The sequence below is a fragment of the Phocoena sinus genome, chromosome 3, assembly GCF_008692025.1.
Source record: "Phocoena sinus isolate mPhoSin1 chromosome 3, mPhoSin1.pri, whole genome shotgun sequence".
NCBI lineage: Eukaryota > Metazoa > Chordata > Mammalia > Artiodactyla > Phocoenidae > Phocoena > Phocoena sinus.
In genome coordinates this window covers 95,901,400-95,926,955 of record NC_045765.1, presented here as the reverse complement: position 1 = coordinate 95,926,955, position 25,556 = coordinate 95,901,400, and the positions used below count along the sequence as shown (strand labels likewise).

Below are 25,556 nucleotides of genomic sequence, written 5' to 3'. Positions count from 1 at the left end.
CGAACATTTTTATTATGAAAAGGGAAAAGTTACATTTATATGACTGGTGGAGGAGAATGAAGAGAATATCTATGCATGGATCTTTATATAAAACACTGAAACAGGGGCTTCCCTGGTGGCGCAGTGGTTGAGAGTCCGCCTGCCGATGCAGGGGACATGGGTTCGTGCCCCGGTCCGGGAAGATCCCACATGCCGCGGAGCGGCTGGGCCCGTGAGCCATGGCCGCTGAGCCTGCGCGTCCGGAGCCCGTGCTCCGCAACGGAAGAGGCCACAACAGGGAGAGGCCCACGTACCACACACACACACAAAAAAGACAAAAAAAGCCACTGAAACATCCTATTAACCAGATGTTAACCAGAGATAAGGTAGAAAGAATGATGCAAGGGGGATTCAACAAGAACCTTATGCTGGAGCCAGGAAACAGCACTGTAACATTATTTATCTAAAATTAACCTTTTACAAGTGATAAAGGGTTAATATTAATAGAACTCTCACAAATCTATAAGAGAAAGAGACATACCCTATTAACAAATTGACCAAAATATATAAATAAGCAATTCACAACAGAAGACACACAAATGGCCAAGATATTTTCAGAGATTCAAACTCAGTAGTCTGAAAAATATTAAAATAAGAAGATACCATTTTTCTTTCACACATAGAGTTTGCAAAGATTTTTAAACAGCAGAAAAGCTTATATTGGAAATAGGCCTTCTCATATTCTGCTGTTGGGAGTATAAACTGGCACAGATTTCCTGGAGGCAAATGTGGCATTACATTCCAAATTACTTAGAAATATGCATACATTTTGACCTAGAAAATTCCAATTTTAGAAATTAACCTGTAGATATACAAAAAGATTTATCTCCATGGATATTATTGTATTATGATGTTATATGAAAGAATTAGAAACAGTATGAATATCTAGTAGTAATGAACTGGGTAAAAATTAGTCAATTTTGTTTTAAAAAGTGAAATGATACATGGAGATGGCTCCCATGTATTATTGAAAAGAAAATGTAAGCTCTAAAACCGTATAAAATTTTTTTGTTTTGGTTTGATTTGTTGTTTATTGAGATAAGGTATCTATCTAATTTATTGACCAGATCAGCACATTTTTTAGAGTAAAAGGATACTATTAACAATTACACCAGGGACTTCCCTGGTGGCTCAAGGGTTAAGAATCCACCTGCCAATGCAGGGGACACAGGTTCGAGCCCTGGTCCGGGAAGATACCACATGCCATGGAGCAACTAAGCCCGCGAGCCACAACTACTGAGCCCGCGTGCCACAACTACTGAAGCCCGTGCGTCTAGAGCCTGTGCTCCGCAGCAAGAGAAGCCACCACAATGAGAAGCATGCCTACTGCAACAAAGAGTAGCTCCCGCTCACCGCAACTAGAGAAAGCCCGCGCATAGCAACAAAGACCCAACGTGGCCAAAAATAAATAAATAAATAAATAAACTTAAACAAAAGAACTCCCAGATTTCTCTCAAAAAAAAAAAAAACAATTACACCAGGATTAGCATAAACTGAGTCTGTTGCCTTGTTGCCTTGTTGAACAGCCTTACCAATCAATAAGGCAAAGATAATTCTGATGGTCTATGTTTAATCTCATGTTTAATTCAACCTTGTAAAATGAAATTACTTACTTCTAGAAGGGTTTAAAGCTATCAATACTTTTAGTAGTGATTAGTAACTCTAAAATTTGACCTGTGGGACAGTGTATTCTATTTTTCCTAAGCTTAATAAATAGATTTTGATAAAGTATCTATGAAGGACTTATTTTGTGATTCTTCTAACCAACTAGGAGCTTAAAATAGATATAAAATATAATCTATTCTTAGAATTCCAAAGGTCCTTTCTTTATTACCTTAGCCATGGCTGTATTGTTTTGTATGGATCCAATTTATACACAAGAGTATGGGATTAAATTTCTCAGATCAAAGCCTCAAGCCAGACTTCCTCTTCCCTTCCATTCTATGGACCTTAGAAATGTATAAAAGATGGTGATTCCAAAAATCTCAAATAGAAAGATATTAAATAGGAAAAACCAACTGGGATTCCTGTTTTAATAAACCTACCTTACTATAAAGAGCTTGTTGAAATTTAAGATGGTATAATGCATTTATAAAAAGGTCTGAATTTACAAATAGTTTTTAAAGGTATTTTAGAAGAGTGATTATTTTCTATAAAATGATATTTTATGATAAAGTAGGAAGAGTATTCTTAGTCTATGTATCTCTGTAGGTCCTATCACATTATCATTTTCTAGTACTGGCAGAAGAGTGCCATTTTATGAATAGGAATTCTTTATACTATTAAAGTTGATATCATTATTGCATAGATTATTCTTTAAAAATGCTCCCCAACCTGTGATAAACCATAATGGGAAAGAATATGAAAAAGAATGTGTGTGTGTGTATATATATATTATATATATATATTATATATATATGAATCATTTTGCCGTACAGCAGAAATTAGCACACTATTAATCAACTATACTTCAATAAAATAAATTTTTAAAAAATTACTCCCCAAAATATTTTCTTCTCTAATAATCTAGTATCAACATCCTTTAGCTCAGTTAGAAATAAAGGTAATCTCATTTTTAAATTAAAATTGTTTGGACTTTCTCTTTTAAACTTCTTATTTTCAGTTGAATTTTTTTCATTAATAGTTGGCCTTTTTTGTAAAACACCTAACTTCTTTTCACATAAAGGATAAATCCAGAATTTTTTTGAATTGTGAAAATGTAATTGTATAAAAATGCAGTTGTGTTTAAAAGAATGCTTCATTGCTAGTGATTTAAATTGCAAAACCCTCCTTATCACAGGATCTTAGTGGAGGGTTGGGAGGGTCATTCTATATAGACTATTTTGTTTTTACTGGCTGAAAAATATTGGGAAGTTGAATAACTACAGTAAGGCAAGACTTGAGGAGCAGTATTGAAGAGTCCAGACATCCTGGAGTCAAGACTGCCTAAATTCAAATCCTCTTTCAGTATTTACCAACTGTATACCCTTGGGCCAGTAACTTAACATCTCTGGTCTTCAGTTTTCTTATCAATAAAATAGAAATAATAGTGGCTATTCCATAGCTTAGAACAATGACTGGAACATGGTAAACAATTAAATGTTAGATATTATTATCATTAATATTTTTTATTCTTCTTAGGTATGCCCTAAAAAATGTACATAGCTTGCATCATTGCCATACCAGGCTAATCCCTTATCTACCCATACACTTGGGAAGAAATATAAGCTTATCTTTCTTCAGGAGACCATCACAAATATCCAGGTCTGCATTTTACCCATTTGATTACTGTTTTAAATTTAAGTCACTTTATTAAGAATCATGCAGTTACTACTAATATTTGCTTCTACTGCCAAGAATGATGAAACTTGCTTAACACGGAATTCTAACGATAGATTTTCCAGAAGAAAAAAATATGAAAAATGGTTTTAAACAAAGATCAAAGAGCTTTCTGAAAAGCAGTTTAAGCTGAAGTGCTTTTAAGGAAATAATTGATAAACATATGAAAAATGAATACACAGTTTCCCAAAGCACAGAAAATTTAATAAAGATTAAATACATATTTATTAAGTACTGTGGATATTTGACAAGGATTTTATTCTTCAACATCAATTTACAAAGGTGTATTATTCTACTGATCCTAGACAGGAAACAAGTCACATTATCACTTGCCTGAACTCCTGCAATAGCTTCCTAATTCTTTCCTTCTGCCCGTACTCACTTTTAGTCAATTCACCATACAGTAGTTACTGTCAAACATGTCACGATTCTGCTCAAAATCACTTAGAGTAAAATCGAGAATCTCTAATTGGGCCTGGGAGTCCAACATGATCGCCTCCCCTATCTAACACATCTTGTAGAATTTTACCTCTCACTTACTCTGCTCCAGCCATGCTGGACTCCTTTGCCTTTGGGGAACGGAATGAAGCAGCTTCCTGCCTCAGGGTGTTTACAGTTGCTATTCCCTGGGAGAATGCCCTTCCTCCCCATGCAGATATCTATTGAGCTCATCCAGCCCTTTCTCAGGTCTCTGTCTATGTCACCTCATCAGAGAGGCCTTCCCTGACCACACTATATAACACAGCACATAAACACATACCTGCCTTCGTTCTCTATTCCCCTGATCCTGCTTTATTTTTCTTCACTGCACTCATCACCATCTGACATATTTGTCTGTCTTCCCACATTAGAAGGTAAGCTCCAAGCGTCTGAGAGAGCTTATCTGCTTCGTACACTGTTGTTGCCCTACACCTGGAACAGCACCTAGTTTGTTAGATGCTGGGGTTTTGTGGGGTTTTTTTGAGTAAAAAATATTAATACTTAAATGGACTCATCCTAGTTTAACACTGACTTCTCATATAAACATAGCAGAATTATTTAAATTTTCTTAGTCTAACAAGCTTCTTTAGGAAAATTAGGCTAAGAACAGATCTGAAATAAGGTATTTCTAAGTATTAAAGGTGATTAAACTGCTGAATACAGGAACTTCCCAGTCATGGGTATCTGCCAGTTGGTCCCTGCTTCCCAGCCATCTTCAAAGCCCTCTTCTGTCCCTTCCTCTGCCTCGCAGTGGTGCCCCGTGACAGCTGACACACAGACCAGCCCGACCCAGCCTATTCCCTGGCTACTTTCTCTCCTTACAGAAAGTAGCCTACTGTCTTGTAGCTCAATTAGTTTCGTCTTGGGCCATCTTTTTCTCTCATGCACATCCTCTTTAACATCTTTGCTCCTTCTTCTTCTGTTTTTAACCAGTTATCTCTGAAATACTTCTCTTTCTTTCCTTCCTTCCTTCACTTGTTCTTTCACTCTTTCTCAAAAAAGTCCCTGATGATGATTGGTTGGCAGAAGATTAGTACTTGTAATATGCTCCTTCCAAGGAAATGGAAGTTACAAATTTTTTAATTAAGTTATATGTAAAACAGGTACCTTCAGAAGATTTATAGAGGTCTTTGTCTACTTCCTTATTGTCTTTTTTTTCCTTATTGTCTTTTAATTCATTTGTTTTTCCTCAAATATGTACAGTCAAGTTAAATTAATTTTCTTATTCAATTTTAATTTCAAGCATTGCAGATATATTACATTCTATTTTTTATTGGAAATACTTAATTATTTCTAAATTAATGTTTCTAAAAACATGGAACATTGAAACCAGAAAAGCTGCAGGGGAGGCAACTACAGATTCCTTTCGGAACTATCGCAAGGACCCAGCCATAATTAACGGTAATTTTTTTTTCGCAGCTTGCGGGATCTTAGTTCCCTGACCAGGGATTGAACCGGGCCCATGGCAGTGAAAGCACAGAGTCCTAACCACTGGACCACCAGGGAATTCCCAATGATTGATAATTTTTCTATAGGAAAAAGACAGTTTGAGTTCCAAACAAATACCTTAAAAGCAATTTTTAAAAATACAACCTTTCTTTGACGTTAAACATTTCTCATGCTATTGTTTTCTATGTCTATATTTGATAAGGAAAAAATAGATTATTTTTCTCTAAATCAGTATAATCCAGGATTTCCCAATGTATGTTCTGCAAAATACTAGTTCCTCAAGATGGTACTTCGGGGTAAAAAGATGTTCTGTCATCAAGTAATTTTGGGACAGATGGCGTACTACATACCACCCTTGAAGGTTTATGATACACATCATCAATAAATTTATTTAATTTTAACCACTGTTTGCAAACATATGTAACTACTAGACTCCTTTCTCGTATAGGTCTTGTTAATGTCCTGTGGGACCAACTTGAAAAACACCTGTGATCATTCCATCATTTGGAAATACAGTACTTATGATATTAACTAATATTTGTTGAGGGTTTCCTATGTGTCAGACACTGTTCTCAGAATTTTACATAAATTTTCATATTTAAACCTAAAATAAACCTATGAAATACAGGCATTATTATTATTCCCCTTTTACAGATGACAAAACTGAAGTTCAGAATGGTTAATAACATGCCCAAGGTCACAATTCTAGTGGAGTAATAAGCATTTGGATCTAGGCAGTCTGTTTACAAAAATCCATATACAGCCTCTAGTCTCTGCGACCTTTAATGATGTCATTTATGAATGTTCAACTAATGAAAGAATGAGTTATTTTAAAATACTGTGTTATTTAGATATTGCTGGAATTCCTCTGCCTCAGAACCTGAGTGGATACTCTCTGCTGCCATTGTCATCAGAAATGTTTAAGAATGAACGAAAATTCAAAAACCTACATCCGCCCTGGATTCTGAGTGAATTCCATGGATGCAATGTAAACGCTTCCGCCTACATGCTTCGAACTAACCAATGGAAGTATATAGCCTACTCTGATGGTGCTTCAGTATTGCCTCAACTCTTTGGTAAATTTGTTGATATATTTTTTAAGTATAGATTATGTGTAATGAGTTGACCTACACAGCATTTGCTCAAGGGAGTCAGTAATCATCTAAATAAATGTCTGCAGTTTCTCATGCTAGGCCAGTTTACAAAAGGTGGCCCTTGTGAGGAGCAGCTTCTTTGCAAATCAGCATCCGAATTCCAAAGCAAGTGCCCTGAGCCTTTTGATCTGGGTCTCAAGATTGCCACCATTGTTTTCTCTGATCAAGGTGTCTTCCAATACTCATGGTTATCGGTCCCAATCAGTAGTCAACACCCTCTTATTGTACCTTGGATTCAGTTGTTCTGGAAAATTAACTGCTCTCTTATGGAGCCTGACATTCTACATTTATTAGTTAATGTTCACCCCATCCCTACAAGATGTTACTATCATCTTTATTTTATAGAGAAGACTAGAGTTCAGAGACTAGTGTTCAGATACCTGCACATGGTCTCACAGCTCAGAAGTGGCAGAACTGGGATTTCAACCCAGGTTTGACTCCAAAATCCATGCTCCTTCCACCCTACAAAAGCCTGCTAGATTCACTACTCTGAATTTGTTTTTAAGCAGCATTATTAGATTTATGGTTTTACTTATCCTTTGTCCTCCTTTTGCACATAAAATATGTGCTAAAGCTATTTTTAATATTCCTTTCTCCCTAAGTTTTTTTCCCAGTTACAAATGTCAAAATTATTAACTCAAAATAATTCTTCAGAGGCCAAACTGATTGACACCCCCTGTCCTTAACTCTAAAAGGAGGAGATTCTTGGCTTCAAAACAAGTCCTTAAGTTTTCATTCTGTTGAATAATGGGCATCTCTTGTTCATTCATTGGTTACGTTCTGCAAAAAGGAGATGTGCCTGTCAAAGAATCAGTGGGGGAGCCTGCCTTTCCTGTATTCTGGGGTTTATTCACTGACTTCCCTTTCCCAAAGAGGTGCCATCTGAAATCACCTAGCAAAACCATAAATGTCTTCAGGATCTTCTGGCTAATGCACTCAAATAGGCCTGTAGGGGTTTTTCCCTCACTGTGAATTGTTCATTTACTGTCTTAAGTAACTTGTCATAAGATCTTTGATTTTTCCAATTAGACTGGCATCCTAGTTATATCCTCTGTCTTCCTACATTGTAGGTAAAAGGGGTGTTTATGTTATCTGAAATATTTATCATTTTCTTGATGATAGTGATTGAGAGTTTTTATTTCCATGGCTATTTGCTCAAATAGACACAATCAATGAATGTAATTTTCAAAAATTCAAGCATAGTATGCTAACGTATATTTAAAAAAAAACAAAAAAAAACTAGGAGTAAGTGAAGTTGCAAGAACTTGACTCCACTATATAAAAAATTCTTCAGCTGGAACATCTGGGGTTGTTGAAATGGGACAATATAAGCACTACTATATATATATATATATATATATATATATATATATATATATATAAATACATATTTTTTTGCATGTCAAAGTAAGCAAGGCATCACAGATAGGAAGAATTGTGGCTAAGCCATCTAAGAATAGATAAGAAAAAAAAAGGGATAGCAGGATGATGGTAAGAAGGAAGATAATTTGGACATACATTTAGAGAGGTGTTTAACTTTCAGTATATTATTTTTCCACTTACACTGTCCTTTAGCTTACTATACTAAGAGGAACTGAGGAAAAAAAAAGAACTGAGAATAAAAATAAATTTTAATATGTTATTCGTCACAGAGTAATGACATTCTAAAAGATGGTTTTTAAGCAGATAATTGTAACAGAGCAGGACCCTATGGGGCCTTCCTGGGACAGGCCTTCCCCCATATCCTCTGCTTTAGCTCCTCTCTGAAGTACTTAAATAACAGTATTTGATGCACATTTCCTGAGTTGTTTTACAGTTGTGAAAACCCCCCACCAAATGGAAGATGTTATAACTACTTGATGACCGTGAGCACATAGCCCCAGGCCTCCTGGAGCCTAAGGACTGATAAAGTTAACCCCTGTGACACCACCCTGTTCCCTCATCAGCCAATCAGAGAATTGTGCATGATCACGTACCCTGCGAGCCCCCTCCCTCAACCTGGCTTTTAAAAATGCTTTGCCGAAACTTTTCCGGGAGCTCAGGGGGTTTTAGGGCGTGAGCCACCCGATAAACCTTTCTCTGCTCCAAACTGCGACATTTCAGTGTGTTTATAGCCCCACTGTGCATCAGGCACACGAACTTGCGTCCCAGGAAGGCCCCATAGGGTCCTGCTCGGTTACAACTCCCCCCTTTTCTTTGATACTCCTCCATCTTGAGGAGAACAAGTTTTGAATGAGAAAAGGACTAAAGATTCAGATAAGGAGGTTAATCATAAACTTGACAGAGGTACCCACAGGGTCCTGCTCGGTTACATAACTGTTTTGAGAGGTATTCAATTTTTTTTTTTTCTTTCAGATCTTTCCTCAGATCCAGATGAACTAACAAATATTGCTACAAAATTTCCAGAAGTTACTGCTTCTTTGGATCAGAAGCTTCGTTCCATTATAAACTACCCTAAGGTTTCTGCTTCTGTCCACCGATACAATAAAGAGCAGTTTATCAAGTGGAAACAAAGTATAGGGCAAAACTATTCAAATGTCATAGCAAATCTTAGGTGGCATCAGGACTGGCTGAAAGAACCATGGAAGTATGAAAATGCCATTGATCAGTGGCTTAAAATCCACTCTGATCCATAAAATATTTGAAAAAAATAAGAAAATAATGTTCTAGAGCTATATAGAAATATGTTAAAAGATCATGATTAATTATGCATTTTAAACATTAGTTTTAATAATTACTGATTTTCAGTTAAAGAATGTACTCTTCTAAAATAAAATATCAATCATTATAGAATTACATATTTTCAAACTCATTACTATCAAGACCTTATTCTTATAAACTTCTGACAACTTAACCGAAATATTAAAAGGGTAGAATCAAATACTATAATATAAAGTTGTGTTCCTCTGAATATTATGGAATATAAAATATTTTAACAATTTTTATTACTTATGACCCATAAAATAGTTGTTTTTGAGTATTTGATGGTGTCTGATGAGTTATTTTTATTTGATGGAATATAGATCATTTGGATGTATTTGATGGGAGTATTTGGAGTATTTTAATGGTACACAGACCATGGATATGGCAGAAATTATTATTTTTTAAAATAGGTAATACATGCACAAGGTACAAGCTTCAAAAAGGTACTAAACAGTTAACAGTGAGCATGAAGTCTCTCTCCTTTCCCAGTCCCCCAGCCACCCAGTACCCCTTCCTGGTGGCAACTACTGTAACCACCTATGTATCCTTTGAGAGAGAGATAGGCTTCTACAAACTTTATATTCTTCCCCAGCACCTGCCCCTGACACACACACACAAATGGTAGCATACTATAAAAGATGTTCTACAGCTTGCTCTCTTTATTTCCATTTAACAAAGACACCGAGGACTTCCCTGGTGGCCCAGTGGTTAAGACTCTGCGCTTCCACTGTGGCGGGCACAGATCCCTGGTCCAGGAACTAAGATCCCCACATGCCGTGTGGCACAGCCAAATAAATAAATAAATAAATAAATAATTTTAAAAATGAAAAATAAAAAAACACCTAGAAGTGAAATTACTGGGGCAAGACTATATCTAGCAAAATTACTCTAGATACCACCAAATTACCCCTAAAGAAGTTATACCAATTTATACTCTTACCAGCAATGCATGGCCTCACATTTGCTGCCAACTGGGTAGATAAAAAACTTTATTATTGTTTTTTTTCTTACTATGAGTAAGGTAGATCATATTTTCATATATTTAATAGCCACTGGAATTTCCTTTACATGACCTTTCTTATTTCTATTCTTTGCCTATTTTTCTGTTGGTTGGTTGTCTTTTTTATTACAGGCATACTTTAGATATTAGCTCTCTGTCTGTTAGAGAAGCTACAAATATTTTTTTCCTTTTCATAATTTGTCTTTTGACTTTGCCCTGGTGTTTGTTGACATGTAGAAATTGGTATTTTCATGCAAATTTATGAATCTTTGCTTTTGTGGCTTGGAGATTTTGTGTCATATTTAGAATGGCCTTCCCCACTTATCTTCTTTTAGAGTTTTTTTTTTTACCCTTAGATCTTTGACCCATGGGAATGTATTACATATTAGAGATCTAACTTTCGTTTGTTTTTTTAAGAGGGCCACCCCAATTGACCTTTTATTGAGTAAGCTAATATTTGTCCCATTAGTTAGAAAATGCCACTCTATTATATAACATCTTTTATTGAACAAATTATCTTTTCCTCTATTGATCTGAAACGCCATTTTCATTATATACAAGTCACATTGACATTTGGGTCCTTTCAAAACATTTTTTTTTTTTTTTTTTTTTTTTTTTTTTGTACGCGGGCCTCTCACTGCTGTGGCCTCTCCCATTGTGGAGCACAGGCTCCGGACGCACAGGCCCAGCGGCCATGGCTCACAGGCCCAGCCGCCCCACGGCATGTGGGATCCTCCCAGACCGGGGCACGAACCCGTGTCCCCTGCATCGGCAGGCGGACTCTCAACCACTGCGCCACCTGGGAAGCCCTCAAAACATTTTTTACTTTGCAGTGGACCATTCTATTTTGTTTATGAATAGGGTAGGCAATATCTGGTGATACTATTTTCTTTGCAACAGTTTTCATTTTCAGAATTGTCCTTGGCTATTCTTGCTAACTTATTTTTCCCATACAAATTTAGGATAAGTTTGTGTAGTTCCAGAAATGAAAAATCTTGTTAGTCTTTTTATGATATATTAAATTTATAGCCTACTTTAGGGCAAATTGAATTCTTTGTGATATTCGGTTATTCTAAAGAATATAGTACACTTTTCCCTTTCTTCAAGCCTTCTTTATATTGCTCAGTAGCATTCTAAGTTTTCTTCATATAGTTTCTTCTTAGAGATTTTTGGAAAGTAGGGACCTTTAAAAAAATACCACCTAGGACCCATCCCACACCAGTGGAATTAGAATTCTAGGGATGGCACCTGGGCAGTTTTGTTCGCATTGCTGTTTTGTTTGTTAAGCCCTCCAGCGGATGGTCCTAATGTGCAGCCAGAGGTGAGTTTACTCCTAGGTGTTTTATCATTTGTTGGTGTTGTGCTATTTTAAGTAGATGTTTCTTCCATTATATCTTCTAATTGGTTATTTGCATATACAAATTTTCTTTCTTTATATTTAGTTTGTACCAATAATACAATTTTTTTGGTACTAATAGTTTTCCAGTTGGTATCTTGTATTTCTCTGGTAAAAAGTTTATCTGCAAATAATAATTTTACCCAATTTCCTTTTAACCTGACTTCCTTTTTCAAACTGTCTTGGAAGTTTTCTTCATTAGACAACTCATCACCTTTACTTTCTTTATTGTTCTTCAGTGAATTGGTATGAGCTTATCTTTGTAGTTATGTATGAATTTCTGAGAAATAATTTTCACTTCAGATATATTCTGAAGTAAAACCCATAAGAGAAAGATCTCAATATTTAAACTATTGAGGTTAAAATTAAAATATACAAATCTACCTCTCATCTCCTAATTAAACCTAAGGAATAAAAAATAGCTAATGTGTGATGTATATGGTAAACATAGGGAAAAATAAAGCAATAATAATAGAAATGTGGTTTTGAAAACATAAGCATGTGAAGATAAATATAATTCACCTCATTCTATTCAAACTCTTTAAGATGCATTCACTGTTAGAATTTACCAAGCATCTGCAATGTTTTAAGCTTATTCAATATAGGATCATAATTAGGTAAAATTGAGGTTTTAAGACAATATCTAATTCAAAATGGTATCTAACAACCATGAAAACAGAAAAAGAAGAAAAACTTGGAAAACGAGACAAATTATCTAATGCCAGAATCTGAGAGGAACTGACACTAATTATAAACTGGATTGAGGACAATCTTTGAGCTTCATCTTTCCCAACCTCCACCATTACCACCCTGTTCCAAACTACCATAATCTGTTGTATGGAATTTTGCAATAGCTTCCTAGAAGGTCTCCCTGAGTCTGCCCTTGGCTTTCCTCAGTCTCTTCTCAACACAGCAGCCAGAGTGATCAGATCACATCACTGGATACTCAAACCCTCCACTGGTTTCTCACCTTACTCTGTGAAAGCCTGTCGAATGAAAGAAAAAAAAAAAAGCACAACCTAAAAGTTGAGAATTGTGTTTTATTCCGCGAACTTGCTGAGGACTTGAGCCCAGCAGGCAGCCTCTCAGATAACTCTGAGGGAGAGGCTGCTCTGAAGAGGTAAGGGAGGATCCAGGATACATAGTTTTTGCAACAAAAACCAGGCAGTCAGAATATCAAAAGATTACTGTTAATTAAAGAAAACCAGACATCTCAAGTTAAGGAATTTAGCGCTTTTCTATGTATGGGAAGATGCAAGAGTCTGGGCTCAATGAAATCATTCCTTTGATAGGCACCTGAACTATCTAGGGCCAGTATCCTACTTTCTAGATCCTGAATCCCTTCAGAGTGCACAGTCGGGGGTGGCTGCAGTGACTGATGGCTTGATCCTTTGTTTATTGATATGGCAGGTGACATTCTTGGTCACAAGCCCAAATCATCACAGTGGCCTTCAGGGCTCTAAATGATCCGGGGGCATATTGTACATCTCCCGCACTCTACTTGCTTCACTCTGCTCCAGCCACACTGGCCTCCCTATCCTTTTCCAGGCACACTAGGCAAACACCACCTCAAGACCTTTGTGCTTATCAACTCTTGGCCTGGAATGCGGTTCTTCCCTCAGATTTCCACGTGGCTCTCTTTGTTATCTCCTTCCGGTCATTGCTCAAATGTTACCTAATCACAAGGGCTTCACTGCTTTATTTTTCTGCATATAAATCATTACCGTCCAACTTAGTGTATGTTTTACATACTTAATTTGTTGATACTGTCTCCCAGCCCTCCTACCCACTAGGATGGAAGCTCCATACAGGAATGGCCTTTTGTCCTTTTTGTTTCCTAAAGTACCCTAAGGGCCTTGACACATAGTAGAAACTCAGTAAATATTTGTTGAATTAATATGCAAGGAATTCGAGTTTCTCAGATATCACATTGTATTGGAAAACCAACACATTTGTCCATGGCAGGGCACAGGGTGAAAGGGAGTATAGCCTTCTCATAAAACAGAGCCTTCTAGAAACAGTGAATTCTAGAAAATCCTGCACAGGAGAATTGATAAAGGGACTCTATCCCTCTGTTTTTCCTTTTTCTATGAAAAAGCCAGATACTAAATATTTTAGGCTTTGTGAGCCATATGGTCTCTTTCACAACTGCTCAACCCTGCCGTAGTAGCAAGAAAGCAGCAGCAGACACTATGTGAACAAATGAGAGCGGCTATGCTCCAATGAAGCTTTGTTTACAAAAACACAGGATTTGACCTGGGGGCCATAGACTGCTAACTGCTAGTCTAGAGCAATGGTTCAAAACTTGCTGCAAATTGGAATCACCTGAGGATGTTTAAAAGCTATTATGCCTAGCTCCCACCTGCAAGCATTGCGAGGTTTTAAAACTCCCCAGGTGATTCTAATGTACAGCAAAATGTGGGAACCATGGGTCTGGAACCTTGTTATTCAAACTATGGTCCTTGGACCAGAAGCATCCACATCACCTGGAAGCTTTATATATTTTTGTCTTTGCAGAAAGAAAAAAAAGTGGATTCTGTATTCTTTCTGTTTGTGGTTTTCCATTTCATAAAACCCAGGAGAGCCTAGTAAAAACGATTATAATTGATGAAATTTGTTAAATGGCTGCATATACATAAATCAATACCTATCTGTAAGAATAATCACTAATTAAAAATAGAAATCAGGAAAAATATTCCACTCACAGTATGACATTCTCTAAAAATAGCTTAAAGTTTAACAAGAAGCACAAATCTAGGTAAAAAAAATTATAAAATTCTATTAAGTTTACAAACAAAATATAAACATGGAATGACAGCATGTTCTGGGATAGGAGGCTCTAATATTAAAATGCCACTTCTCCAGAATTAATGTATACATTTCATGCAATCCTGATCTTAGTCCCAGTAAGGGTTTGTTTTTTTTTAATTGGACTAAATGATCTGAAAGTTTTCAAAAAAGAACTGAATGTCTGAAATACCTAATAAAATTATGGAAAATGAATATTGAGGTGGGACAATTCTTACTGGCTATTAAAGCATATTGTAAATCACTGAATCAAACCAGAACTTGGTGATGAGGGGCCATGAGCAAAAAAGAGAGATCTCAACACAAACTAGGTGAAAGAAGCTCAATGTGGAAAACAAAAGATCTAGATCCCTTCTACACTGGTCAGATATTCTAGGTATCTGTGTGTGATGTTTACAATTATGAATATTAAACTCTCAGATAAGATTTTTAGCCCCCTTTCTTCTCTTAAAGTTACAAAGCAGAATCTTAAATTCTTGGGTCAAAAAATTAAAGGTATAGGCTATTTTTTAAATAATGAAAATGAGAAAACTTAGAAGAACATATGGCACAACCAAAGCTATACTCAGCCTTAAGCTTTTTATTATTAAGGGGAATAAAAAGTAAATAAACTGTTCAAGAAGTTAGAAAACAAAATAAACATAAATGTTGTAATATTGATGGTAAAGGATTGATATCTTAGTGTCTTGAGAGCTCTGCTTCCACATAGGATAGGGATTATTGCTCCCACAGGAAAAGAAATCAAAAGGAAAAGAAAAAAGCTAGATAATCTACAAAATTAAAACTTTTTTTGAGCCTCTCATAGGACAGGTGAACTGAATTGAAAAGGGTGGCAAGCCCTTCTGAGGACAGCTGAGACACCCAAACTGTCCCACCTTCGGCAGTACATGGGAAGAAAGACTAGAAGCCAAAAGAGGAGGTAAGAAAACAACTGAGGGCTTCCCTGGTGGCGCAGTGGTTGAGAGTCCGCCTGCCGCCCTGGTGGCACAGTGGTTGAGAGTCCGCCTGCCGATGCAGGGAACACGGGTTCGTGCCCCGGTCCGGGAAGATCCCACATGCCGCAGAGCAGAGCGGCTGGGCCCGTGAGCCATGGCTGCTGAGCCTGCGCGTCCAGAGCCTGTGCGCCGCAACGGGAGAGGCCACAACAGTGAGAGGCCTGCGTAGCACAAAAAAAAAAAAAAAAAAGAAAGAAAACAACTGATATTTTGACAAATTCATAAAAGCCAAATGTGTGTGAAAAAAGCAGCAGAAACTAGGAGCTGCACACACAAGGGAGACCACCTCCAGTAATGAGCTTTTTCTCATGGACCTTAACCAGCACTCATGAGAAAGATGGGGAGCAGAGCAGGGGACCTGACAGTGCCTCTACAGTGGGACAGACGAACAGATGGGGAGGGGCTGCCTCTGTAGCAGAAGCATAAAACCCAGAACCTTCTCTCTTACAAAGCGAAAACTCATCGGCCACTGGGGCAGGAGCAGAAAACCCTCTTAGCCCCAGTCCTCTGCAAAAGGTCAGCTATCACTGGGAAGGGGTAGATTATAGCAAAAGCTCTCTGCTGCTGAGGAGAGGCAGAACCCCAGTCATGCTCACAGTCCTGCACTGAGAGAAAGCAGAGGTCTCTTGCAACAGCGGTACAGACAAGAAACTTGCTCTTCTGCAAGTTACAAGGCCGAGTTCAGCTGCCATAGGGGAAACTGACAAATGTGGATAAAGTCCCACCCTCAAGGCTAAGCCCCGAGGGCCTACATAAGACTGAAGCTGGAGTTAAGTGAGTTTCTTTTAAAAAAAAAAAAAAATCAGCCTGCCCCCCACCATGAACAACAGCACACTACTTCTGGGAGAAAGATAAGAAGCATGGAGAAAGAAACCTCCCACGGCACTCCCCATGGCCAGGTGTGTGCCGAAAGCTAGGGGGGGAGCAGGAAGACTGAGAAAAACCCTCCAGTGTTCCAAGCCTCTCACTAAAAGCAAGACAGCAGCAGTACTGCGAGAGTCTGAAGTCTGCAGGAGAATAATGATAACTATACCAACATCAGAACCCAAGCCTAGCTCAACTACTGCCTACATTTAGTCAACCCCTCCACCCTACTAGCCTGACAGATGAAGAAGCATGCCCATTTTCAGGAGTCAATACTATTTACATCAGTCACTGTTTTTCACTTACATATAATGTCTGGCATTTGGTCAAACTTACATGGCAAAGAAGCAAGAAAAGACCCATTTTGAAGAAAGAAGGCAGTAAACAGAACCAGACTGAGAGATGGCCCAGAAGCTGAAACCATGAGAAAGTGACTTGAAAACACTATGATTAATCTATTGAAGGATCTAGGGGGAAATGTGGTTAACATGCACGAACAGAGTGGGAATTTCAGCAGAGAGATGGAAACTATTTTTTTTAAAAGGAATAAAACTGATTCACCAGAAACAACATGCTATCGTGGATGAAGAAGTCCTTCAAATGGCTTATCAGCCGACTAGATACACACAAAAAATTAGTGAACTTGAGAGAAAAAGAATTAGTGAACTTGAATATAGGCCAAGCGAAATTTTTCAAGATAAAATACTGAATTTCAAAGGGTAACAACTTCCTCTGAGGAGAGATGGGCTAGGGAAAAAAAGAAAAAGTGAAAGGTAGAGAAAAAAAGAGCAGAGCATCCAAGAACTGTGGGACAATATGAAAAGGTATAATATATATGCAATTGAAATAATAGAAGAATAGAGGCAAAATGTCAGAAGAAATATCTGAAAAGACAATTGCTGAGAATTTTCCAAAATTAATGAAAGACAACAAATCACCAACCTAAATGTTTAGAGAAGCCCAAGCAGAATACAAAGAAAAACGCACATAGGGACTTCCCAGGTGGTGCAGTGGTTAAGAGTCCGCCTGCCAATACAGGGGACACGGGTTCAAGCCCTGGTCTGGGAAGATCCCACATGCTGCGGAGCAACTAAGCCCCTGCACCACAACTAGCTGAGCCTGCGCTCTGGAGCCCGCGAGCCACAACTACTGAGCCCACATGCCACAACTACTGAAGCCCACGCACCTAGAGCTGGTGCTCCGCAACAAGAGAAGCCACTGCAGCGAGAAGCCCGCGACGAAGAGGAGCCCCCGCTCGCCACAACTAGAAAAAGCCCGCGTGCAGCAACAAAGACCCAATGCAGCCAAAAATAATAAATAAGATAAATTAAAAAAAAATTAAACCAGGAGTTTGATTTCCCAAGGCTATCACTGTACCTCTTAAATGTTCCACCAAGAATGGCTATTCCTACATCTCCCCACAGCTTCCTTGAGCTCTTCTGGATGATACTGGGGTGGCTCAGGTATAACAGGCATTTTTTTCTTAGGTTGATGGATTTATAATCAAGGTAGAAACATTTGCTCAAAATTATCTGAAATGCATCATATATCCATTAATTCATCAACTCAAAACATATTTACTGATACCTACCATGGGTCAGGTCCAGTGATAGGCACTGGGGATATAATAAAAATGACAAAGTTCTCTGGCCACAAAGGGCAACAGCTTGAGAAATGAGATTCCCACTCCACCTGGCAGGACTGTCCGCTGCACCCACCAAACCCTCCTATCCCGGACATCTTAAAGTGTCAAATATTTCCTCAGCCTGGGAATGTGAACCCCAGCAGACACCCAGATCAGGAAGCATAGGCTGTACTTTCACCATAATTAATGTGGAGGGTGCATAAAAAACCAAACTGATGCTTCCAACAGGAAAACTAAAATTTGTTTCTGAGGAGGTAGGGCTAAAGTAAAAGAGATTGCATTTAATCTAAACCATTTCCTGTGAGTTGGATTTCTTTTTTAAAACTTGGCCGCCTTATCATCTTCTTAGTCACCTTTTCTCCAGGCTTATTGGAGGCGTAGTCCCTCCTAGCAACCTCCCATCTGCTAAAAAACAGAATCAAGAGAATGAAAAGCCTTGATGATACATCTGTCACTGAGTGAAAATATTAGGAGAAAAGCAATAAATGTACTATCCATTTGCATAAAGCCTATTAATGCCCTCTTCAGACTAATGAAATGAATTTTACATCACAGAGAGCAGCTGTGATCTGCTGTTTCTAGTAATGAGGAGTATTTGAAACAATCTGCAAACCACAACACCTTTGACTTTAGTTCTCTCCGAGTAAAATACTCTTGTTGGCCAGAGGAAGATTTATCTGTTGGGCTCCTCTTTGCTCAAAACACTATAGGTTTCTTGGTTTCCTGTTTTTCTCAAGCTAGTGCAGAACCATGGCATTTCAAATCTTTCTCTTCTGTATTTTAATCAAAACTAGTGCCTTTTTTTTTTTTTTTTTTTTCTTACTGTCAATCTGAAACCATTTTAAGGGTATAGTCTCAGTCAGGACTTTCCTCTCCAGTGTGCTGGTCCCGGGTTAACGTTGGCCAGGCAAAGCGACCTTCTGTCTGGCTGTGCTATATGTAAACACCCAACGGGAGAGGTTTCTAGAGCCCAGTGGTTCGCGGCTCCCGCGAGGGCTGCACCGGGGCTGCGGCAGAGACTGGAAGGGGATCTACCCGGATTGGGAGGGGAGACGCGGAGAGGAAGGTGGAGAAGAGGAATCATGTGTGTTCCTCGAGCGTACACCCCCCTCCCCCATTTGAGTGACAAATGACGAGGACAACCTATAAAAACAACTAAGCGCAAAGCTACCTGCATCCATCTCCCTCTCCGTGCGTGTGCGTTTTCAACTAACTTTGGGAACTCGTTAAGACCCGGCATCGCGCCCAGCGGAGCCTCGCCTCCACCTTGGTTTCCCGCGCCCTGCCTGCCCTGTTCGGTACCTCCTCTTCCTCCAGGCTAGGGATGGAGGATCCCTTCAGCCCCTCAACTCCGGCGCCGGCGCCCAACCTCTCCGTACCCATCTCGCTGGGCTGGGGTCTCAACCTGACTTCCGGACAGGGAGCCCCAGTCCCGGGGCCGCCGCCGCCGTCCGGGCCGCCCAGCCGTCGCGTCCGCCTGGTCTTCCTGGGGGTCATCCTGGTGGTGACGGTGGCCGGTAACGCTACGGTGCTGTGCCGCCTGTGCGGGGGCGGCGGGCCCTGGGCAGGTCCCAAGCGTCGCAAGATGGACTTCCTGCTGGTGCAGCTGGCCCTGGCCGACCTGTATGCGTGCGGGGGCACCGCGCTGTCGCAGCTGGCCTGGGAGCTGCTGGGCGAGCCGCGCCGGGCCGCGGGCGACCTGGCGTGCCGCTTCGTGCATCTGCTACGGGCATCCGGCCACAGCGCGTCGGCCCACCTCGTGGCGCTCATTGCACTCGAACGCCAGCGCGCCGTGCGCCGTCCACAGGGCCCGCCGCTGCCCGCGCGCGCCCTCGCCGCCCTGGGCTGGCTGCTGGCGCTGCTGCTGGCGCTGCCCCCGGCCTTCGTGGTGCGCGGGGGCGCCCCCTCGCAGCCGCCCGCCGCGCCCCCGGCCGCTCGCGCCTGGCCCGGGGAGCGTCGCTGCCGCGACATCTTCGCGCCGCTACCGCGCTGGCACCTGATGGTCTACGCGCTCTATGAGGCCATCACGGGCTTCGTGGCGCCGGTCGCGGTCATGGGCATCGCTGGCAGCCGCCTGCTCTGCGCCTGGCGGCAGCGCCCGCCCCAGGCCCCATCGGCCGCGGCGCCCAGTCCCGGCCAAGCCCCCGCGCCCAACGCGCTGCCCCGCGCCAAGGTCCAGAGCCTGAAGATGAGCCTGGTGCTGGCGCTGCTGTTCGTGGGGTGCGAGCTGCCCTACTTCGCTGCCCGGCTGGCGGCCACGTGGTCGTCTGGGCTGATGGGAGACTGGGAGGCCGAGGACCTAGCGGTGGCCCTGCGCCTCCTGGGGGTGGCCAACAGCGCTCTCAATCCCTTCGTCTACCTGTTCTTCCAGGCGGGCGACTGTCAGCTCCGGCGGTGCTGGCGGAAGCGCCTGGGTGCAGTGTGCTGCCCGCGGGAGGGAGTCGCGGAGGACGACGACGGCGCCCGGGGCCACCAGGCGCTCCACCGCCACCGCTGGCCCCACCCACATTATCACCACGCTCGGCGGGATCAGCCGGAGGAGGGTTACTTGCGCCCACCCCCGCCGCGTCCTCGGTCGCTGCCCTGCTCCTGCGAAAGCGTCTTCTAGGTGTTCGTTGGCCAGAGTCAGGTCATCTGTCGCTGCGGCACCGCCTCCACGGAACACGAGGCCGGCCGAGCTCTATCTAGATCACAACGGTCAGGACCGTCTCCAAGAGCGTTACACTGAAGCTGTCCCCATCCTCCACTCCCCTATTACATTTCTTTCTAATGTTTACATTTTTCTACACTTCCAGGTTCTCTTTTCCTTTTCAGTTCTCACATTTCCCCATCTGGAGACAGAGAGTGAGCCATTTGTTTGTAAAAGCAAAGTTACAGAGTTATTTTTGTAGTTCTTTTTCACTCCCATAGCGTTCTGGATAAGACCATTTGCTTTGGTTAAATTGTCAAGCTTTCATTACTTGCTGTGTTATCATCTATTTTTCCTTGTTTGGGGTCGTGTTTAACTGTAGCTTGGGGACCAGAGAATGTGCCTCTGTTTCCGGGAGGAATATCCTCACATTGCCCTGAGGAGCCTGGAAATTGTACCAGTGATACTGTCAGAAATGTAATCTTGCTGTCACTTCAGAGCCACAGAGTATTTGTAAAATAAAAATATTTCCCACAGAGCAGTTAGGACTTTTTTTTTAACATGGTAATGTGTTTTCTCAGAAGAAAATCAGTGTGGCCTTTATTTCTGGTCTAGCTTCCACTTCAGGAGAAGCCGGGATTGTAGGAGGGAGACATAAAAGCTTGCCTTCCAACCTTTCAAATATGCCCCGTTTCTGTAGGAAATTGTTCCTGTGCCCAGAGCAGCCTCTACAGCTGTGATGCTTTGCACAGGTTGAGCCTCTGAGCAGAATCGCCAGCAGACTAGAGAAGGGAAGCACCTGAGTGGTGCATAGGGGTGAGGCTCACTGTCCCAGGTGGAGCCTTAGGGATATTCGCAGCTAGGAAGAAAGCTGCAACCTCCCAATGCTGCATGGATATATAAAACTCTCTTTTTTACAAACAAAGGCAATGCCTATTGGTGTGGAGTGCTGAGAACCAGGTCAAGGAGCAGATTTAGTCAGTGACCTCCTCCTCCTAACTGTCCTTGGCTCTAGAGAGAAGTGGCAGCTCTTATGAACAAATATCCATCTGTTTACCAATGTTTCATCTGAGAATCTTCAGGCTTTCCATTACAGTGTTTCCTGTTCATGCACAAACGCAGGACTAAGATCCAGAAAGGAGAAATGACTGGTAAAGTTCACTTGTGAAGCCAATGCTCTCTGAGGACTTCCTTGTTTTGTTCATTGATGAATCCCAAACTCTTAAAGTTTGATACACAGTAGGCACACAACACACATTTGTTGATTAATTCATCATATGAATCAGGCATAGATAGAATAGAAAAAAGATTTACAAAAAGAAATCTTCATTAAACTTGGCTTACCTTCCTCCAAAATCTTGTCCAAAGATGTTATATAGTTAGAGGTTTTCCTTCCTCTCTTTCATCCTCCCTACCCTGCTTAGGAAGGTATGGCATGCAATATACCAAGAATAAGCCACCTAAAGAGAAAAGAACACAATTGTCTTCATGAACCTAAATCTGGGCTGTAGCATTATTTTTATTCATTAATAAACATTTATTACTCGCTTATTTTGTGCCAAGCAATGTGCTAGGCATTAGAGGTGCTAAAATGAGTAAGACACATTTTCCCTCAAAGACCTTATAATCATATGTAGGAGACAATCTGACAAATACAGCACAAAAACAGTCAGATGTGCTTTAATAGGGATTCCAGTCTGGGTGTCAGGACACTGAAGAAGAACATCTAACAACCTTGGGAGGCTGGGGGATGGTGGGGGTGACCCATCAGATAGGGGAAGGTATTCTATGCAGTTGGGACAAGCACTTGTAAAGCATAAGTGAGAGAGAACGTAGCATGGTTAAGGAATGGCAATAGTTGAAATATCTAGCATTAGGGTGCCTGTGGGGTCTGACCTGATGGGATATGTGGCCACAGAGATCCAGCCCAGACCCAGTGAAGAAAAGTCTGTTTGCCACACCAAGAAAGCCAAAAATAGCCTTTGAAAGATTTAACCAGAGTGCAATATGATCAGATTTGAATTCTGCAAAGTCATTCCAATGATGGTGTGAAGGATCAACTAATTGGAAGGGGGGAATACCTAGAGGCAGGGATCAAGGAAGAAGCTCAGAGACCTCAAAATATGACCTGTAATGTTTTATCACTTAGAATGCTCTCAACAAGGTAATTTAAGCCAAGTGAGTCAGATTTTCTGTTTTCTGCAGTTGAGAACACACTAACAGAAAAACAGATACAGCTGGCTTAAATTTATTATCTCACATAACAAGAAGTCCAGTGGTAGGGCTGCTCCAGGATTGGTTAATTGAGTAGCTTCATAACTTCATAACCAAGGGCCTAAATCCTTTTCGTCTTTCTATTCTGCCATCCTGAGCTGGTGGGCTTGACATTAAAGTCAGTTTCCCTTGAGGTCACAAAATGGCTGCTGCAGTTCCAGGCATCACATTCAAACATGACTATGTGCAGAAGAAGATTCTCTCTTCTTTTCACTCTTTATAAGAATGAAGAAACATTTCTTGGATGTCCTGGATAGATTTTCCCACATGGTTCATTGGCCAGTCCATATCTAGACATATCACTGCAAGGGAAACAGGGCCACCATGACTGACTTGGACCTGGAACTGAAGATATGAGTTGCATAGAGAAGGGGTGAAAAATGAGACTCTCATTCTTTCTTTTAGGAAAGAAAGAAGGGGAAATGCTTGTTGGGAGGCCAGACTAAACTTTTACACAATTGCAAAATTGTTAAAGAGATTGATTTTTTAAATCTATTAAAGATTTACAGCTGATTACCATCTAGAAATTAAGAGAAATTTCCATCTGGGTCAAAAATACAGAATTCCAATTCAAGTAGTTAATTTAAAATACAATTAAACTACATTTCCCTAGATTTTGTGGAAGATTTGGTTAAATCCACTTCATACTAAAATGCTTCTCTTCTATAACTAAGAAACTTTCTCTAACTTTAACTATATCTGAAATTTGAAGGTAGATCTAGGTGACTTCGTTCCCATCCCTGGTGGCATTTCTAGGTTAAGAAACTTAAAGCACCACCTCAGAATCATGACCACTGATCCTAGGAATCTACATTGCTATAGACAACTCATAGTTTCAGCTCTGTCCCAATCAAGGAAGCCCCCAAAGGTTATTCTAAATTTAGACTCTTCCTAGAGTAGGACATACCACTCAAACTGCACAGCAAAGGGAAATGAGCAGGTGACCCTGAACTTGATCTCTTTTCTAGGTATCACCCAAACAGGAAATGACTAGAGGACCATCAAGACCACATATTTGGAGTTTGGGAGAAAACAAATAACATCCCCTCACCCGCTGTACATTCCCCTTGGAGTTAGATTTTAACTAAGCTGCTGCAAACAGGTCTGGACTTCAGGACTCCAGAGAGCACTATTTACATAGACAACAATGCAAATGTCACCACAACTTAAAAGACTAAATTCAAATGATTCTGCATTTTTTAAAAAGAACTAGCCACACAGGAACATACAGCTAAAATAAGTAAACATGAGCTATTACATAATTTGAAGGAGAAGATATGTAGAAAACAGCCAGGAGTGTAACTAAAACCACAACTAGCTATAAATCATTTACTAAAAATAGAATAGTCTAGCTCATTTGTGGAAGAGATAGATTTAAAATATTTTTTTCTAAGCCACTTCCTAGGAAACACAAAAGGAAGTAGAAAATTTGAGCAGTTTCTCTCCCATTCCTAAAATTCCCTCGATCAAAGGGAAAACATTAACAAAATACTAATACAAATGAATAGTCTAATTAAATTAAACATGTTTTGCTGAGTTGAGAGGCAGTGTAATATAATGAAAAGAGCATTTAGACTTGGACTTGTTTCATCTCTACAACTTAGTGGCTGTGTGACTTTAAGCTGTTTGCTGAATCTTTTTTGTTTGTTTTGTTTTTTGTTTTTTGTGGTATGCGGGCCTCTCACTGTTGTGGCCTCTACCGTTGCGGAGCACAGGCTCCGGACGCGCAGGCTCAGGCCTAGCTGCTCCGCGGCATGTGGGATCTTCCCGGACCGGGGCACGAGCCCGTGTCCCCTGCATCGGCAGGCGGACTCTCAACCACTGCACCACCAGGGAAGCCCTGCTGAATCTTTTTGAGTCTTGGTTTTCTCATCAATAAAATGAGGTTTCTATTACCTTGCTTCATAGGATTCATGTATGTAAAATACTTGATTGCTGGGGAGGCGGGTCCTGTCAGCTTGTCTCTTCAGATTCACCCTAGTATTCAATATATGATAGCTATTGTTATTCTCTAACACTGGGCTATGAGGAATAAAATCCAGCTGAGTAATATCACATGAAATGAAGGAAGGGATATTGGAGAATCTATGAAAGATTAATGCACTCAATGGTGCTACACAGTAATAAGGAAGTTAGGCCTTACAGAAGGGAGAATGCTCACAGTAATTGTCAACTACCTTCCTTGAATCCACTTTCTCTTTTCTAGCAGTTCTCAGGTTCTTATTGCTGCCAAAATCTTGGCTCTCTGTGCACCGATGTCAAATAGAAATATGGAGACAGAGTTTGGAGGAAAGAGGAGGAGTAGCTTTATTTCTTTGCCAGGCAAAGAGGGAACACAGCAGGCTATTGCCTCAAGGACCATGCCCACCCAGCAGAGGTTAGTGAGGTGTTTTATAGTGTTCAAGGAGCAGGGCATGATTAGCTCATGGACAGTTCTTGGATTGGTTGGCATAAAGGTGAAATTTTAAGCATCATCAACCTTCTGGTTTCAACCAGTCTAGGGTCCATGTTCTTGTGGTCAGCGGTTTTCATCTGGAGGGGCTACCTTGCCTGTAAAAACAACTTAGGAATGTGTGTCAGGCCTTTATATCTTTCAGGGAATTGGGAGTTTGGTGATTCTGCAATGTGACAGAATTATAGTCTAAATTGTTACTAGCTCCCCAACCAGCTATCCTTTGTTCCTACATCTTCACATTTCCCAATCATTAACTCTTTTTTTTAATTAAAAAAAAAATTATTTATTTTGGTTGTGTTGGGTCTTCGTTGCTGCGTGAGGGCTTT

General features: G+C 40.6%; 2 protein-coding genes across 3 annotated transcripts in view; both read left to right on the top strand.

Moving 5' to 3' along the window:
* The window catches only part of ARSK (arylsulfatase family member K), a 42,457-nt gene extending 32,814 nt beyond the window's left edge, over positions 1 to 9,643 (top strand). Inside the window, exons 7-8 of one of the 2 annotated variants that reach the window (XM_032625828.1) lie at positions 6,159 to 6,383; positions 8,817 to 9,643. In XM_032625828.1, the coding sequence (XP_032481719.1) occupies positions 6,159 to 6,383; positions 8,817 to 9,097 (506 nt within the window). In that variant the 3' untranslated portion in view covers positions 9,098 to 9,643. The remainder of the gene's footprint in view (positions 1 to 6,158; positions 6,384 to 8,816) is intronic. The other variant, XM_032625829.1, reaches the window with a different exon arrangement.
* Positions 9,644 to 19,059: 9,416 nt separating this feature from the next.
* GPR150 (G protein-coupled receptor 150) lies at positions 19,060 to 21,042 on the top strand. Its single transcript, XM_032625830.1, has one exon. It carries the CDS (start codon positions 19,197 to 19,199, stop codon positions 20,478 to 20,480), a length of 1,284 nt encoding a protein of 427 aa, XP_032481721.1. The 5' UTR covers positions 19,060 to 19,196; the 3' UTR covers positions 20,481 to 21,042.
* Positions 21,043 to 25,556: the final 4,514 nt, after the last annotated feature.